At 46.9% G+C, this 16,417-nt stretch overlaps 1 protein-coding gene across 3 annotated transcripts in view; it reads right to left on the reverse strand.

Moving 5' to 3' along the window:
- The window catches only part of DUSP16 (dual specificity phosphatase 16), a 93,702-nt gene that overhangs the window by 31,845 nt on the left and 45,440 nt on the right, over nucleotides 1–16,417 (reverse strand). For all 3 annotated transcript variants that reach the window (XM_070371111.1, XM_070371108.1, XM_070371109.1), the window contains one exon: nucleotides 546–709. In XM_070371111.1, the coding sequence (XP_070227212.1) occupies nucleotides 546–709 (164 nt within the window). The remainder of the gene's footprint in view (nucleotides 1–545; nucleotides 710–16,417) is intronic.

The following is a 16,417-nucleotide window of genomic DNA, read 5'->3' on the forward strand; positions in this document are numbered from 1 at the left end:
CCTTTACATCCAGGATTCACGTTCTTCCCTCTTCTGTCTCCACCAAACTGCTTCAAGGAACCTCAGGCAGGGCGTCTGCACTGCATCCTCTTAGCGCTGATCCTCACCATCTTTTGACCCCCTCCCCTGCCCCTCTGGAAGGGGAAAGTCATCATGAACTCTTCCTCAATCCAAGCCACTCTGAGTTCTAGTTGATGCAGCAAATGCACACATTTCTAAGTGTGAAATAATCTAGACGGTATTAGCCTTCCTGTGTGTGCCAGTTACTGTAACAGAACATCTAAGAAAATGGGGCGAAACTTCTGAAAATCCCTGTCTTGTCACAGCTCTCTTGGACCTGTAAGAACAGCACATCTGACAATGGCTTAGGTCTCCGACGGCAAACAGAACATCACAGCCGACAGCACCGGGGAAGAGGTAAGGCTGCTGGGCTGCTGGCTGGGGAGTTGCTTTGAGAACATTTGTGTCTGAAAGGATGGCCCACCGGTGCCTCTCCGGCTACTGTCAAGAAATCCTGCAATGAAGGATATTTTCAAAGCACCCACCTTGTTGAGGACATCTCGCTGGCAGCCAAGATAGAGATTGGGCAGAATTCGGGTTGGCCCGATGTTGGCAACAGGTAAGCAAGGCTGAGAGATGCAGGTGGGGACTAGGGTGGACTTTCCTTCACAGAGGCCAGGGAAACAGCGGGAGAACTCGGCAAACCCACCTAAGGATAGACATGGTAAAGTTACGCTGGGCACAGAGATGAAAATCAGCCTTCTGGTAACCAGTCAAATAAAGCTGTCTGAAAAGAAAAAGCAAATCCCACAAATGCAAGTGGATCCTGCCGTACACGGATCCCTGGCTACAGCTGCTTGCTCTGGGGTACAGGCCTGCAACAGCCCTGGCTTGCAGGGCCTCGAAAGGCGCCCAGGCCCTGAAAGTCCCCCGTCCTTTTCTGTGTAACTTAAAGAGGATGGAAAGTAAGCAGCACATAACCAAACAGAAGTAAAATGGGGCTATAACAAATCCTCAATGGAGACCAGGTGTTATTTCTTCAAAACACAGTGGATCAACTTAAGTTTCTTTCAGAATGAACTTTTTAAGATCTTCCTACTATATAAATTTTTAATTTCAAAGATACCACATACACCCTTTACTCTTATAAATATTCTCTATATCGAGGGTTTCATAATTACTCGTTGATTCCAGGGTCTCCTGTTCCTTTGCTGGGCACTCATTATAAACAAGAGCCGACAGACCCTAACTGCTCAGGGTACAAACGGAGGCCCTGGGGCAAGATTCCTGGACTCAGAAGAATTCAGTTTTTTCTAGTCCTGTCCTTATAATGACCCATTCCATGACCTTTATTAGGTCACAATCTTGCTACTGTTAATGACGAGAAACCCACTGGCTAAGAAGACGCTCACCTTCTCTGGGAAGAGAAAAGATGAATAAGGTCTTCACTGGTTTTTCCAATCTAAATATTCCTTGTGATGCAAATCCGAACCCAGGAAATGAATACATTTTGATACATTTTCAGATGAATCCCTCCCTATCCAGCCCTCACTATGTACAAACTCAGGAACCAAAGAGACTCAGAATATGTGAATGTCTGTGTGTGTATATTTAAAATTTTTTATTTTGTACAGGAGTATAGCAGATTAACAACGTTGTGATAATTTCAGGTAGCCAGCAAAGGCACTCAGCCATATGTACACACGTATATATTCTCCCCCAAACTCCCCTCCCATCCAGGCTGCCACATGACATTGAGCAGTGTTCCCTGTGCTATACAGTAGGTCCTTGTTGGTGATGCATTTTAAATATAGCAGTGTGTCCATTTTTAATACTATTAAATTAAAAAACAATTCACTTGTTGAGAAGATAGAGCAGTCCCACTCTTACCTCTTTAATCAAGCCTTAAAAGGGACCTGAAAATCTCATTAAATATTTACCTCCATCTCCTTGAGCTACATTCTACACACCTTTCCCCCACTTCTGGATACATATGAAACACACCCTCATCCGCTGCACCAGTGCAGGGAGCTGACACCCGCACCTGCAGAAGGAGAGTATCACCTTTTTTATCCCCTGTGTTGTTCAGGGCAGTGTCAGCAGGACCCTCTGGACACCCGTGTGCATCATCTGTGCTTAGCGTGGCATGCACAGTGCAGCCAGCTGGATGGCAGCAAGTTAGTGACAATAACCAGTCCACTTGCAAAATGTAAGTGTCCATCCCGAGCCTCCAACCCAGGGGTCTGGACTGTTTTTACTCATAAGCAGTTTGCTTGTAAAGTTCTTATGGGAACATGGGAGACAGAGTAGGAGGTTCCATTACAGAAACCCCACTTCCTTTGTGGAACCAACGGGGTCCTCAGCGTCTGCACCTGCTCAGAGTGAGGATTTCATGTCTTGCCCTTTCCAAGTATCTTTCCAGCCACACAAAACTCACTGTCAACTGTACATGCTGTTCTCTCACCACCACCAGCCTATCCCGGGCATGTACACACACAGGGCATACAAACCAGACACATACACGCACAGGGCATACAGACCACACACACAGGGCATACAAACCACACACACACACACACACACAGGGCATACAAACCAGACACATACACAGGGCATACAAACCAGACACATACACACACAGGGCATACAAACCAGACACATACACACACAGGGCATACAAACCACACACAGGGCATACAAACCACACACACACACACACACAAACAGCATACAAACCACACATACACACAGGGCATACAAACCACACACACAGGGCATACGAACTATACATACACATAAGAGCATACAAACCACACACAGGACATACAAACCACACACACACACACACACAAACAGAATACAAACCCCACATACACACAAGAGCATACAAACCACATACAGGGCATACAAACCACACACACAGGCCATACAAACTACACATACACACAAGAGCATACAAACCACAAACATACAAGGCATACAAACCACACACACACACACAGTGTACAAACCACACACACACACAGGGCATACAAACCACACACACACACACAGGGCATACAAACCACACACACACACACACACAGGGCATACAAACCACACACACACACACACACACAGTGTACAAACCACACACACACACAGGGCATTCAAACCACACACACACACACACACAGGGCATATAAACCACACATATATACACATAGGGCATACAAACCACACACACACATGACTGAACATCAGAGGGAAGAACACAGGCCCCTGTACTGAGTTCACATCCTGGCTTCACCACGTCCTAGTTGTCAGGTTTGCACAAGTGAATGACGCCCTCTGGCTGTTAGTTTTCCTGTTCCTAAACTGGGAGCAGTGATCAGACCCCCTCACAGAGCTGTCAGAGGACGGAGAGGATGGGGCCAGTCGGGATGCCTGAGAGCTTGTGCCTGCAGAGGAAGCCCCGCAGGGCACAGGCATCAGACATCCAGTTCCCAGCCCCGTCCGTGGCCTTCCCCTATCGCTAGTCTGCAGCTATACCCCAGCAGGATTCACCTGAAACAGAACAGAAGCAGCAGCGCCTCGAGGGCTGCATCTCCCAGAGTGGGCTCTGGAGCAATGACCTCCTACAGGAAGCTGGCAGACGGGACACTGGGACATGAAACGCTACACGTCGTTTCTCCCTGGGAGACTCACAGCTCACATACTAAAAGCTCTCTGAGGAGCCTGAAAACCTCTAAGGAAACTGGTTTACTTTCATTTAATTCAAGGGTCCCAAGCTTATTTGACCATGGAATTTCCCCTCCCATTTTCCCCCTAATACCTTTTAATAGCTGGTGGAACTCACACTTAAGGAAACATCAAGATAAGGCCGTTGCAACCACTGAAATAGAGTAAATTGTCAGAATTTCCACGCTTAAAGTATAACCCACCAGCTATCTCAAAAAGGGATCAGTTAATACAGGCATTTCCTGGTGGCTAAGATGGCAAAGAATCTGCTTGCAATGCTGGAGACCCAGGTTCCACCTCCAGGTCCGGAAGATCCCCTGGAGGAGAGAATGACTACCCATTCCAGTATTCCTGCCTGGAGAATCTCATGGACAGGGGAGCCTGGTGGGCTACAGTCCATAGGGTCACAAAGAGTTGGACATGACTTGAGCAACTAACATGTCCACTTTTTTCCCTTTAATACAAGCATATGTATATGCCTGTCATGATTCAGAATTTATAATTTTGCTTCTATTAATGTTTTGTCCTTTTCAGTCTCTTAATGGCATAATACAATCATTTAAGGTGAGTTTTTTTCCCCTCAAGTAATTCTTATAAAAACAAACATTAAAGAATCTGAACATTCTTGGCCTATCTTACGCTTGCTTACCCAACACAGCAACTGACAGCCGCAATTCTGATTACAATTTAATTGAATGGGTTTAAATTTTAACTTCCAGTAACTTTTGTGGTTCCGGTGTTTCTCTAAGAAACTGCTGTCATATTTTTTTTTCCTATTCTGGCTTCAAAATAGTTCAGGGGTTGGTCTCTCTCATTTAAATCCAACAAAACGGGAGTCTAGGAAATGTTCTCAGAAAACAGAAAAACTGGACCATCCAAGCAATTCCATTTTAAACTTATAAGTCATCATATTTACAAATAAGTCAAGTCATCCTACAGTTACTGAACATGTACTATGTGACAAGCATTGCTCTAAGCACTTTACAAGTTTTGTTTGATCGTTACAACACCTTGAAGGAGGTGCCTGGGTTGTTCCCATTTCAGAGATAAGGAAACTGAGGTTCAGAAAGGCACAGACTGATAACCAACAGGGCTGGGATGTGAGCCCTGGCAGCCCAGCTTCAGACTGTACTCTCAATGGGTACATTAGACCACATTTCTAAAATGCCACGGAATTACGTGCCATGTTGCCTAGAATGCGGGCAACGTGTCTGCTGACATCTCTGGGGTCCTGCCCTCATTTTAGCCTTATTCCACTAGGCTGGAAATGGCCATGGCCTCTCCCCAACAGACAGAAGAGCCTTGCTTCCCCCTAAGCCACATGGTTCAGAAGCGTTGATGAGGCAGAGAAAAGAGAAGGAGACCTGACCAGAGACACAAGAACTCTGTAAGCTAGAGTCACATGCGTCCAGTAACAAAACAGGATGGACTAGGGGCTCACGGCTGGCTCACGATCGCAGTCTGTGAACTGGTGGTGAGGTTGTGGCTGCGTCTTGGTGACTTTCAGCCCATTCCCTCCATCAAACTGTGTTCAGAGGGGACAGAGTCACCAACAATCGTAAAGTGAGAGCTGGCCAGCCTGGGCTGTTCCAAGTCCAGCTCTATCATTCACGCTATCCTAAATCACTTCTAACTTCAGTGGGTCTAAAAAAGTAAAATGTGAGTATGGCGCTAGAAAACTCTAATACAGAAAATAGAAAGAAAACAAACCACTATTTAGCATCAAAACAACCCCCCAGAGCCAAACAAAACAGCAATAACACGTGGTAAAACACATCATAAGGCAAACAGAACCCCCCCACCTTTTTTAAACAAATGTTTACAACTAATCTCTAGCAGCACAAATCCAAACAGCCTTAAAATACTTAACAAATTTCATTGAAATCAGTGCTCAGTCTGGCTTGAAATGTCCCAAACCAGGACTCCTGGTCACTTCCACAGGAATCTACCTTGGCAAAGAGTGCATTTCCCCTGATCTTTATCTCTGACAATGTTCCACTCTGCTGACATCCACCTTTATTGACAGTTTTTTCCATTCGCTGACCTTTCATTCATCGCTGGACTCCAGTGACCCTGGCTTCATTTCATTAATTAATCACAGATGAGACACCTCCTGATCTACCCAAACCCTCGAGAAACTATCTGTGGCTTCATCAGCAACTCAGTTTTGAAATATGTCTAAAATGTCCCTCTTCCTCTATTAACTAGATCCACACAAGGAGAACAGTACAATTCATCTACGTGAACCTTCTGTGACAAGGGGATGACAGACACAGAATAGAGAGACGTCCCGGCCCTCGCTCCTGGCTCTGTGGTCCCCGGATCCCAAGTTAGAGTCTATTACGACAAGAAGGCACGGTGTTGGCTCAGGATCCCTTTGTTTACTGTAAGAGCAGCACTGGAAAGCTGTCACGCTCTTGAAAACAGTTTTAGAATAATTTTTAAAGTTGTCAAAGATTTGAGTCAACCGTCCAATCTGGCCAAATTTCTCCCATCTTTGGATTTTATGCTGCTTATCGTCTAGGAATGGAGAAAACAGAGTCAGACAACCCATATGTTCTTCCCTAAGACAGACCTGAATCTCGGAACATTGCACCCACTAGGGCCTCTTGTGCTAGGAATGCTTGTTTTTAAGAGGAAGGAAAACAAATATGCAGACACCCTGGCCTGTAATGGCGATAGGGAGACCAGCAGACAGACATACAGACATCACTGGCCTCTACAGCTCTGGATAGACAGCCAAAGAGACTGCAATGTTAAAAATCCATATTCTGTCTGATGTCCACTGATTCACCAGAGAATGCATGTTTATAAATAAAAACATACATATCACTTTGGAAAGAGAAAACATTTGGTACAGCTTAAAGGCATTCATGATTTGTATGTTGCTTTCTTCTCGCTCAGCCAAGAAAACGCTTCTTAAAAACACCTCCTTCATAATTCCAACCATAAATATAATCTTCTGTAAGAGCCAGTTAACTACTATCCCATTTTCATAGGGAGAAAAACTGCCAAGTAAAAGAAAATATACATAAAGAAACACCACTAAACAATTCTAACTGGTCATCTTTCTCTTCCTTCTGACCCTGGCAGTTATAAACCACAGCGGTGTTTCTTAAAAGTATATTTCCATAATCAACAAAAGTAGCACTGTACTACAGATAAGTGATGTTAATTTTCAGATTCAAGTTCTAAAAATGTATCCCTATCCTTGAAGTCAAACCAGAGATAAACATCAACTCCATGATTCTGAAGACATTTCACTGCAGGAAGAAATAGAAGGCTGCTCACTTATGCTTCAGTTCAAACAGGCAGCAGGTCTAAGAGCTTTATCAGCTGTGTATGCACTAAGTCACTCCAGTTGTGTCTGACTCCTTGAGACCCCGTGGACTATTGCCCACCAGGCTCCTCTGTCCGTGGGCTTCTCCAGGCAAGAATACTGGAGTGGGTTGCCATGCCCTCCTACAAGGGATCTTCCTGACCCAGGGATCGAACCTGTATCTCCTGCAGCTCCTGCACTGCAGGCAGATTCTTAACCTTCTGACAGCTGCCCAACTGTGAAGCGGGATTCAAGGCAACCCCTTCCCACACTGGGGATAGAGTCCATGGCTATGTACAGAAATCTGTTTACACAAAACTCCACGTCATGAAACACATTCTTCTAAAAATTCACATGCAAATTTAACTTCCACTCATTAAATCATTTTCACAGTTTACATAGTCTCATAGTTTTTCAATATAGTTTTCATGTAGTTCAATCCTTCTGTAAAACAAAGTCCCCTTTTCTGTGACATAAATATGACCCATTCATCTACTTATTCTAGAATGTATGTGAAGGACTGAAATGGAGCATTCCTGTGTCTGTATAGAACAGCTCTTTCCATACTGAAAGTAAAATATGGGCTTTGCTACTGCACAAAGGAGACAACCCTAATATCAAACACTGAAACGTTGAGATGTGTATCTTGGAAGTACTGGGTTGGCCAAAACGTTTGTTCAGGCTTTTCTGTACACTGTCATGGAAAAACCCAAATGACGTTTTTGGCCGACCCAGCACGTTAACTGCTCTTAAGAATAATTACTTTGCACTTTTAGTCTGAAGTGTCTGATTCAGCCAACTTTATTCTCTAACCATTTAAAAATATTCAAGCATGGTCACAATTCTTCTGGGGTCTGCAGACAGTATATATGGAGAGTTGAAACTGCTGCTGCTGCTAAGTCGCTTCAGTCGTGTCCGACTCTGCGACCCCAGAGATGGCAGCCCACCAGGCTCCCCTGTCCCTGGGATTCTCCAGGCAAGAACACTGGAGTGGGTTGCCATTTCCTTCTCCAATGCATGAAAGTGAAAAGTGAAAGTTAAGTCGCTCAGTCACATCTGACTCCTAGCGACCCCATGGACTGCAGCCTACCAGGCTCCTCCGTCCATGGGATTTTCCAGGCAAGAGTACTGGAGTGGGGTGCCACTGCCTTCTCCGAAAAAGAAGAAACGCAATGTAATTATACACCTGCAAAGAAAGCAAGCAAAAATATGTAACTGTGGGAATACCCTGGTGGTCCAGTAGTTAGGACTCTGGGCTTCCACTGGAGAGGGCATGGGTTTGATCCCTGGTTAGGGAACTAAGCTGCGTGAGCAAAAAAAAACAAAAGTAACTGTACTTTTCCAGTGTTTTCCAGTGTACAAAGGTTGGTGTAGGGAAGCCCAGCCACACAGGAGGGCTGAGAGCCCAGCACACTTTTCTTAGCAGCATCAGCAGCAACTATGTCCTACCTAGTTAACTGTCTGCTGAGCAGCACAGAAGAGAAAAAAAAATCCCAAATGACGTGGAGCATTTGGGATTCATTTTAAACTCTTATTCCACCCCTCCACTCCCTCGAGAGGAAGGGACAGACATGCATTTCTGTGAAGACCCTCCCTCCAGGAAGCCTGAGAAGAAGCCTCCATCTCATGAAACCTGCCCCATAAATGACACTTCCAACAAGCTCCCTCTGTACAAAGCCACCAATCACCTGGCACGGCAGGGATGGGACATTCCAGCGAAGTTTTGGATTAACATCGTTACCCAACACAATAAACGAATTAAAGTTTTTCAAAATACTAGCATAAAAAAAATCACTAAATACTAAAAGAATGTAACTTATCAGAGTTCTTTGACTCATAATTTCTAAATTTTACATTCCTCAAGATAGTGTTATCTAGATCGATTCAACTGGCAAAATCCTGAAGTGTTGTTTAGTAAAAGAGTTCTCAGAAGATGTTGACTGACATTTTTTTTTAACTCTTTTACTGATGTTTTTAAAGTTATTATTTATTTTTTGGCCATGCAAAGCAGCATGTGGTATCTTAGTTCCCAGACCAGGGCTTGAACCTGCACCCTCTGTATTGGATGCGCAGAATCTTAATCACTGGACCACCAGGGAAGTCCCTGGGCTTTCAAATTGGTAATACGTAATGATGCCCAGCAGAGAAGGCAAGGGCACCCCACTCCAGTACTCCTGCCTGGAAAATCCCATGGACGGAGGAGCCTGGTAGGCTGCAGTCCATGGGGTCACTGAGGGTCGGACATGACTGAGCGACTTAACTTTCACTTTTCACTTTCATGCATTGGAGAAGGAAATGGCAACCCACTCCAGTGTTCTTGCCTGGAGAATCCCAGGGACGCGGGATCCTGGTGGGCTGCCATCTATGGGGTCACACAGAGTCGGACAGGACTGAAGTGACTTAGCAGCAGCAGCAGCGATGCCCAGAGACTCTTTCTCTTAAAACACACACACACAGAGCTAGACAGGCTCTTCATAAATCCCTTCACACAAAGGTTGTTCTGAAGAGTATGGTGAGAACAACCAATCAAAAGGAACTATAGCCAGAACTCACCCTTGGCTGAGTGAAGGCAGTGAGCACTGTAAGCAGGAGAGAGGGTCAAAGAGGCCACCCGCTGGGTCCTCCGGTGACTTGAGGACACAGCTGAGCGAACAGCAGCCGGGGGCTTCCTGAGGAGGCAGGATGTAGGCCTCTGAGGTGGTTCAGGAGACCACCTTTGCTCTGGTGGTGGTGGTGGTTTAGTCACTCAGCTGTGTCTGACTCTCTGCGAACCCATGGACTGTAGCCTGCCAGGTTCCTGTCCCTGGGATTCTCCAGGCCAGAATACTGGAGTGGGTTGCTATTTCCTTCTCCAGGGGATTTTCTCGACCCAGGGATCGAATCTGGGTCTCCTGCATTGCAGACGGATTCCTTACCAAATGGGCCATGCTCTAGTTCACCTGAAGTCAAGACTTCCAAGGTTGCATTTGGGAACTTGAGGGCCCAAATTCCAATCTAACATTTTCAACCCTCTTTTGGGCATTTGCACTTGAAAGACTTATTGACATTTAAAAAATAAATTCCAAGCCAATATCTCGTTCTCTTTCACTCCCTATCCCTGTACCTGTCGGCCCCGTTCTTCCAGTCGCCTTAGCAGCATCCTCCTGGCATGGCAACACTCGAATTTGCCTTTGCGACGTCTGTCTGTCTGTCCCTGCCTCCCCTTCTCCCCCACCACACCCCTGTCCATGAGCTCTGAGCTGCATCACTGGATAAACTCAGGAACACTTCTCTTTGATCCGCCTGTCCTTTCCCCAACTGGCTTCCACTCTGTCGCCCGATTAAGCTCCTAAGATAGTTTTGATGTAACCTGTGCTCCCAAATGCCCATAGAATACAACCCAAAATTCCTGGTTAGCCACTCAAGCTCCTTCATCCTCTGACCCCACTCTACTGTCCACCCTCACTGTCCCTACTCCGCCCACCACATCACAGGTCCACTCGTCTTCCTGTTTTCGCAACACACCTGTGTGGTCTCATCACCAGCCTCTGGCTATTCAGACCTTATGAACCAGAGGCAAGCATGGATCACAGCTCTTCTCCAGCTGCATATGCCATGGTTTTCTTACCGTGACCAATAGAATATACATTTTACCTTGTCATCACCCACATTCACTCACCACCAAAACAAGTTTCATGATACAATCCTCTCTTACCATGGAGCTGCTCTCTAGTTTCAATTCTAGTACTCTATTGCGTTCTTAAAATTCTGCTGTATTAAAAAACAAACAAACAATCTTCCCTGACCAGTGTATCTAAATATGGTCTGGCCAACTTAGAACTTCTATAAAATACACAGCCACAGTACTACCCTGACAAACCGGGGGTTACAGCCCCATGCTTCCACCTCAGGGAGCACAGGTTCCATCCCTGATCAGGGATCTAAGACCCCACAAGCCGTGCAGTGTGACCAAAAATACACATATACATTGTTTGTTGTTGTTTAGTCGCTCAGTCATATCCGACTCCTTCGAGATCCCATGGACTGTAGCCCACCAGGCTCCTCTATCCATGGGATTCTCCAGGCAAAAATATTGGAGTGGGTGGCCATGCCTTCCTCCAGGGAATTCCTGACCTAAGGATTAAACTTGCTCTTCTGCTTGGCAGGCAGATTTGTTACCACTGGGAAGCACATACATACATATATATATGAATGTATATACAGCCATCACATGGCAGTATTTTCCACTGACCTGGTCACTGTGAATTCTCATTCCGTGTTTGTGCTGACCTATCTCTCCAGCTATAACATGCTGTGAACTGTGTGTAAGAACTGTGTCTCACGCTTGTTTGCAATCATCTCCGCATTTAGCATAGTGCTTAGCATGTAACTAAATGTTTACTGAATCCTTTCTTGTTACAATGAATAGCTGTTGATGGACATAAATCTTGTGTATGCTTGGTGTTCAAAAGATTTCCTGATTCCACTCAGTGCTGAGAGCTCTGTGGGCCTGGGTGGGAGCCAGAACCTCTTCCTACTCCTCCTCCGAGGCCCCAGAGGACCCTCAGGGTGAGTGAGGCAGCTGAGAACAAGCAGAACATTTCTCTGATGTTAAAAAAAACAGAAGGGCGACCTGGTAAATGCTGCCTGCCTCATCCAGAATCCCCAGTGAGTCCTCAGGTGCTTCTGTCGTGTCTAGGGAACTTCCCCCAAGAGACAGGCTCAGGCCTCCAGACCCCGGGCTGACCTCCAGGGATCAGGGGACCAGGGGCTACAGCCCTCAGGAGATGAGCTGGACCAACGACAGACTGACCCGGCTGAAGACGAAGTGGCTGCTGTCTGTGCCCAGGGTGACCACCAGCAGGCAGGGCCTCCTGAGACCCCTCACCCCCATTAGGAGACAATGCTCTGAGTCAACGGGAAAAGGGAAAAGTAGTCTGGTCTCCAGAGAAGGGCTCCTCGGAGCCCAGATGGCCTTTCCCCCGTGAAGCTCAGGCTTCTAACCCACACCCACCCTGAACAGCCCTCCCGTGCGCCCGCTTTGCTATGTCCACCCTAGCAGCTGGCCTCCTCTAGGGCTAAGTGTGCCGCCTCCCCAAGGACGTGGTGGAGCATCAGGGAAGGAAGGGGGCCCCGACTGTCACCAGACAACACCAGAGGCATCTGGTGGCATCTGCACGTGGTTGAGAGACGTGCCCTGAACGCCTGCCAGGAGCTGGACTCGGGACTGGGTTGACGGGACCCTGGTGACTATGACAGGGGCCATCTCTGGAATGGACACTTTAGCGGGACAAACTTCAGCCAAACAATTAGATGAGCAATTAGCTGACTACGGTGTGTGGCCAGAGGAGTGTGTGTGACGGAGGACACGCACCTCTATCTGGGGACCAGGGGAGGCTGGAGGGCTGCCGTGAGTCAAGTGCGAGATTGACCCAGATGTGGGGGAGAGGGGGACACATGAGGGCAGAGGAGGGCGCCTCAGGGCTGCAGGGCTAGGGCACCTGAGACCAAAGAGCTACAATACACACACAGAGCAACCTGAGGACGGACAAGGGCCTGCGACGAAGGTGTGAAGGCGGGCAGAAGCTGCCACAGCAGGGCCTCAGAGTCAGGGAAAGATTATGGAATTTACCCCCAAAGTGCTGATGCGCATTAAAGCAGGGGGTGATAAAACCAGGGTACATTAAAAATATAAAAGAGAGACGTGAGTAATGGGGTGGGGAGAGTGTGGACAGGGTGTGTGAGCAGTGAGGAGGTCCCTGGGCAGGTCTGGAGGGCTGGTGTTGGCTGGAGTTGGTAGCAGAAGCACAGAGCAAAGAGGCCAGAAGAAAGCTCTGGTGGCCGAGAGGTAACAGGTGTCACCGAGTCTCCAAGGCATCCCAGGCCACCCCAGCCTGACTGTATTTCCACTCAATTCCCCTTCCTCCCCGTCACAAAAAGTCTATTCTGTCTCCTCACTACTCCTAAAACCAATGTTCACTCATAATATCTGTAATCACGTTTCCCTTCCTTTCAGTTAGTCCACCGAGGACCGTCCCCCCACCCCCAAATCTTACTCATCTTTCAAGGTCTGATCAAAATTCCACCACTGTCACCAACTCTTCCTCAAGCCTGGCAGACAACACCCAGTCACGTCCTTCACCACCTGGCGCGCTGTCAACTGTACCTCTGTTTCATCCACTTCAAATGTGGGACTCCAAATTAACTCTGTGTTCTTAGGTGCAGGGGTGAGCCGGGTGCTTTCCCAGTACCCTGTCCCCCGGGCGGAAGCCCTCGGACACTCAGAGGCCGGCTGAATGGATAGGACATAAATGACATGATCGGGTCAGAGGAAGACTGATGTCACCACGGGGCCTCTGGGTGGCTTGTGCATGGTATCACGGTGAAGAACCATCTCTAGCATGGTCTGCAGTCCAGCTGTTGAACAGAAGCAGTCTCGGGCAAGACGTCTGAGGTCCGGGTCACTTAGTGAGTGACACAGCTGTCTTGTTACCATAGCGGCAGGTAGCAACCGGAGAAAACGGGATCCAGTCTGGATAATCGCATGCAAACTGAGAAGCGGAGCCAGCAAATACATGGCAACCAGGGCGAAACGGCACCGAGTTTTAGTCTGTTTTCAGTGGCTCTTGGTCACCGCGGCTTTTTAAATGTGAGAAGAGCCAATTCCTGACTAACTGCGGTACTTTGACTTGAACCCATTAACACCAATCTGTTTCACCAGCTACTGCAGGATCTAAAATGCAATGATTGAAGACTTCCCCTCCCTAGACACGGGGACAGAAGAAACGCCACGTGGGATGTGACAACAGATGGTGGCAACAGCACACGCAGCAAATGTGTGAGTGGGAGGCTCAGTCCCTGCCCTGCTTCCACGTGGAAGGATGGCAACCGGTGCCACGGAACCAAAGCGGCACATTTCTCCCATCAACCCAACCCTGCTTGGCTTCCCAAATCAGACGAGATCGGACATGTTCAGAGTGGTATGGCCGTAGAAAGCTGCACATTTTGTACACAGAACTGCTGACTGAGTCTAGATTCCTGTTAAAGTGGAAGTGAATGAAGAGTCAAGCACATTTTTATTCGCTCCCAGCTCTAACCACACTGTTGCTGCTACTGCTGCTAAGTCGCTTCAGTCGTGTCCAACTCTGTGCGACCCCATAGACGGCAGCCCACCAGGCTCCCCTGTCCCTGGGATTCTCCAGGCAAGAACACTGGAGTGGGTTGCCATTTCCTTCTCCAATGCAGGAAAGTCAAAAGTGAAAGTGAAGTCGCTCAGTTGCGTCTGACTCCTAGCGACCCCATGGACTGCAGCCTACCAGGCCCCTCAGTCCATGGGATTTTCTAGGCAAGGGTACTGGAGTGGGTTGCTATTGCCTTCTCCAACCACACTAGCAACTCTGAATCGGACCAAAGAAATACATACTTAGCCTTTAGCAGACATTCATCGAAGACCTTAACTGTGTTCAGAGACGAAATGTCTCCAAGAACCCTTAGCACCGCACCTGACACTGACCTCCATGGTGAGTATCTTCTATCGTTACCCAGAGTTATAATTCAGCTCAGAACAGAATAGACTTTTATTTGATGATTCCCCCTAACTGAAAAAAAGTAATGCTTAAAAATGTTATATACAGTATATTTTTATATGTTGCTTCTGAATATGACTCTGAAGTCCACAAAGAGGCTGAGAGAGGGCTACCACGAAAAGAAAGCACAGACTTGACCTGAAGTGGGCACCCCTGATTCTCAGTCCAACCTCCTCAAGGAATTCCAGAAGACTGGGCACACTGAGCTTGGGGAGAGCTGGAGAGAGTCATTAGTAGTGTTAGTTGCTCCATTGTGTCTGACTCTTTTGCAAACCAAGGGACTGTAGCCCACCAGGCTCCTCTGTCCATGGAAGTCTCCAGGCAAGAATACTGGAGTGGGTTGCCATTCCCTTCTCCAGGGGGTCTTCCTGACTTAGGGATCGAACTCGAATCTCCTGCATTGGCAGGCAGATTCTTTACTTCTAGCACCACCTGAGAAGCTCAGGGAGAGTCACTCCTCATTTATAAATGAAAGGGCTGAGATCTGTGATTCAACTTCAGGGTTTTTTGCTTCAAGACTATGCTGTGCCTCATCACAGGACAGAAATGAGGGCTGCATGGACCTCTGTTCAACGTTATGGGGCAGCATAGATGGGAGGGGGTTTAGGGGAGAGTGTGTGTGTGTCGCTCAGTCGTGTCTGACTCTTTGCGACCCCATGGACTGTACAGGCTCCTCTGTCCATGGAATTCTCCAGGCAAGAGTACTGGAGTGGGTTGCCATTCCCTTCTCCATTGGGGGAGAATGGATACATGTATATGTATGGCTGAGTCCCTTCACTGTTCACCTGAAACTACCACAACATTGTAATCAGTTATACCCTAATACAAAAATTCAAAGTTTAAAGTTTGGGGGGAGGAGGGGAAGAAATGAGTGCTGGAGAATTAGCCAACTGCTGTGGGTCCCTTTTGCTTTTACCCAGAGTTACAACAACAAAGAAAGAGAAGGAAATAATAGAAGAGCATTTTTATCTATAGGTTGATCTTTATTTCTAGTAAATTAACCCATTTATTCTCCATTATGTTAGCACACACAAAAATGTCCAAATTCAGAGGCTTTTCTTTTTTTCCCTAATATATTTATTTTCAATCTGCCACCCTTAGAAATATAATAGACAAAGGTAAGTAGAATTAAGTAATATGATGAATAATTAAAGGCCAAGAAACAAGATTAGCTTTTAGAGAGTTTCCTGGAAGTTAACAAGACCAAAAAAGTTGATCAATAAGTCAATATTGGCAACTGTTTATACCCATCAATGATGAGGGAGAACTTTCCAAAGGGATCCAAGTTCATTCTTTTTGGCTAAGATGAGGCTACAACTCACAGTAAAATGCTTTAATCCTCTGAGAGGTGAAACAATGCTATGGTTTAAGCTGGCTTGGTTACTGGAAGACTTTGTTGTTGTTTAGTCACCAAGTTGTGTCTGACTCTTTTGCAACCTCATGGGCTGTAGCCAGCCAGGCTCCTCTGTCCATGGATTTCCCAGTCAAGAGTACTGGAGTGGGTTGCTATTCCTTCTCCAAGGGATCCTCCCAACCCAGGGATTGAACCCATGTCTCCTGCATTGGCAGGTGGATTCTTTACCACCGAGCCACCAGGGAAGCCCACTGGCAAACTTACTAGTGGCTAAATAATGAACTGACTTAATATAAACATTTGCTTCAACCGGCCTCAATTCATGTGGATCCGAGGCTGTGTCTCTTCCTGTGAGTGGCGTTAGGTCTTCTAGAGCTGTCAGTTCCTTGCCACAGTTCAGTATTTAAGCACTGCTTAATTGTACCAGGGTTTTCCTTAGAACTTAAAGCCATGCTGAAA

Source organism: Bos mutus, chromosome 5, assembly GCF_027580195.1.
Source record: "Bos mutus isolate GX-2022 chromosome 5, NWIPB_WYAK_1.1, whole genome shotgun sequence".
In the NCBI taxonomy this organism is placed as follows: Eukaryota; Metazoa; Chordata; class Mammalia; order Artiodactyla; family Bovidae; genus Bos; species Bos mutus.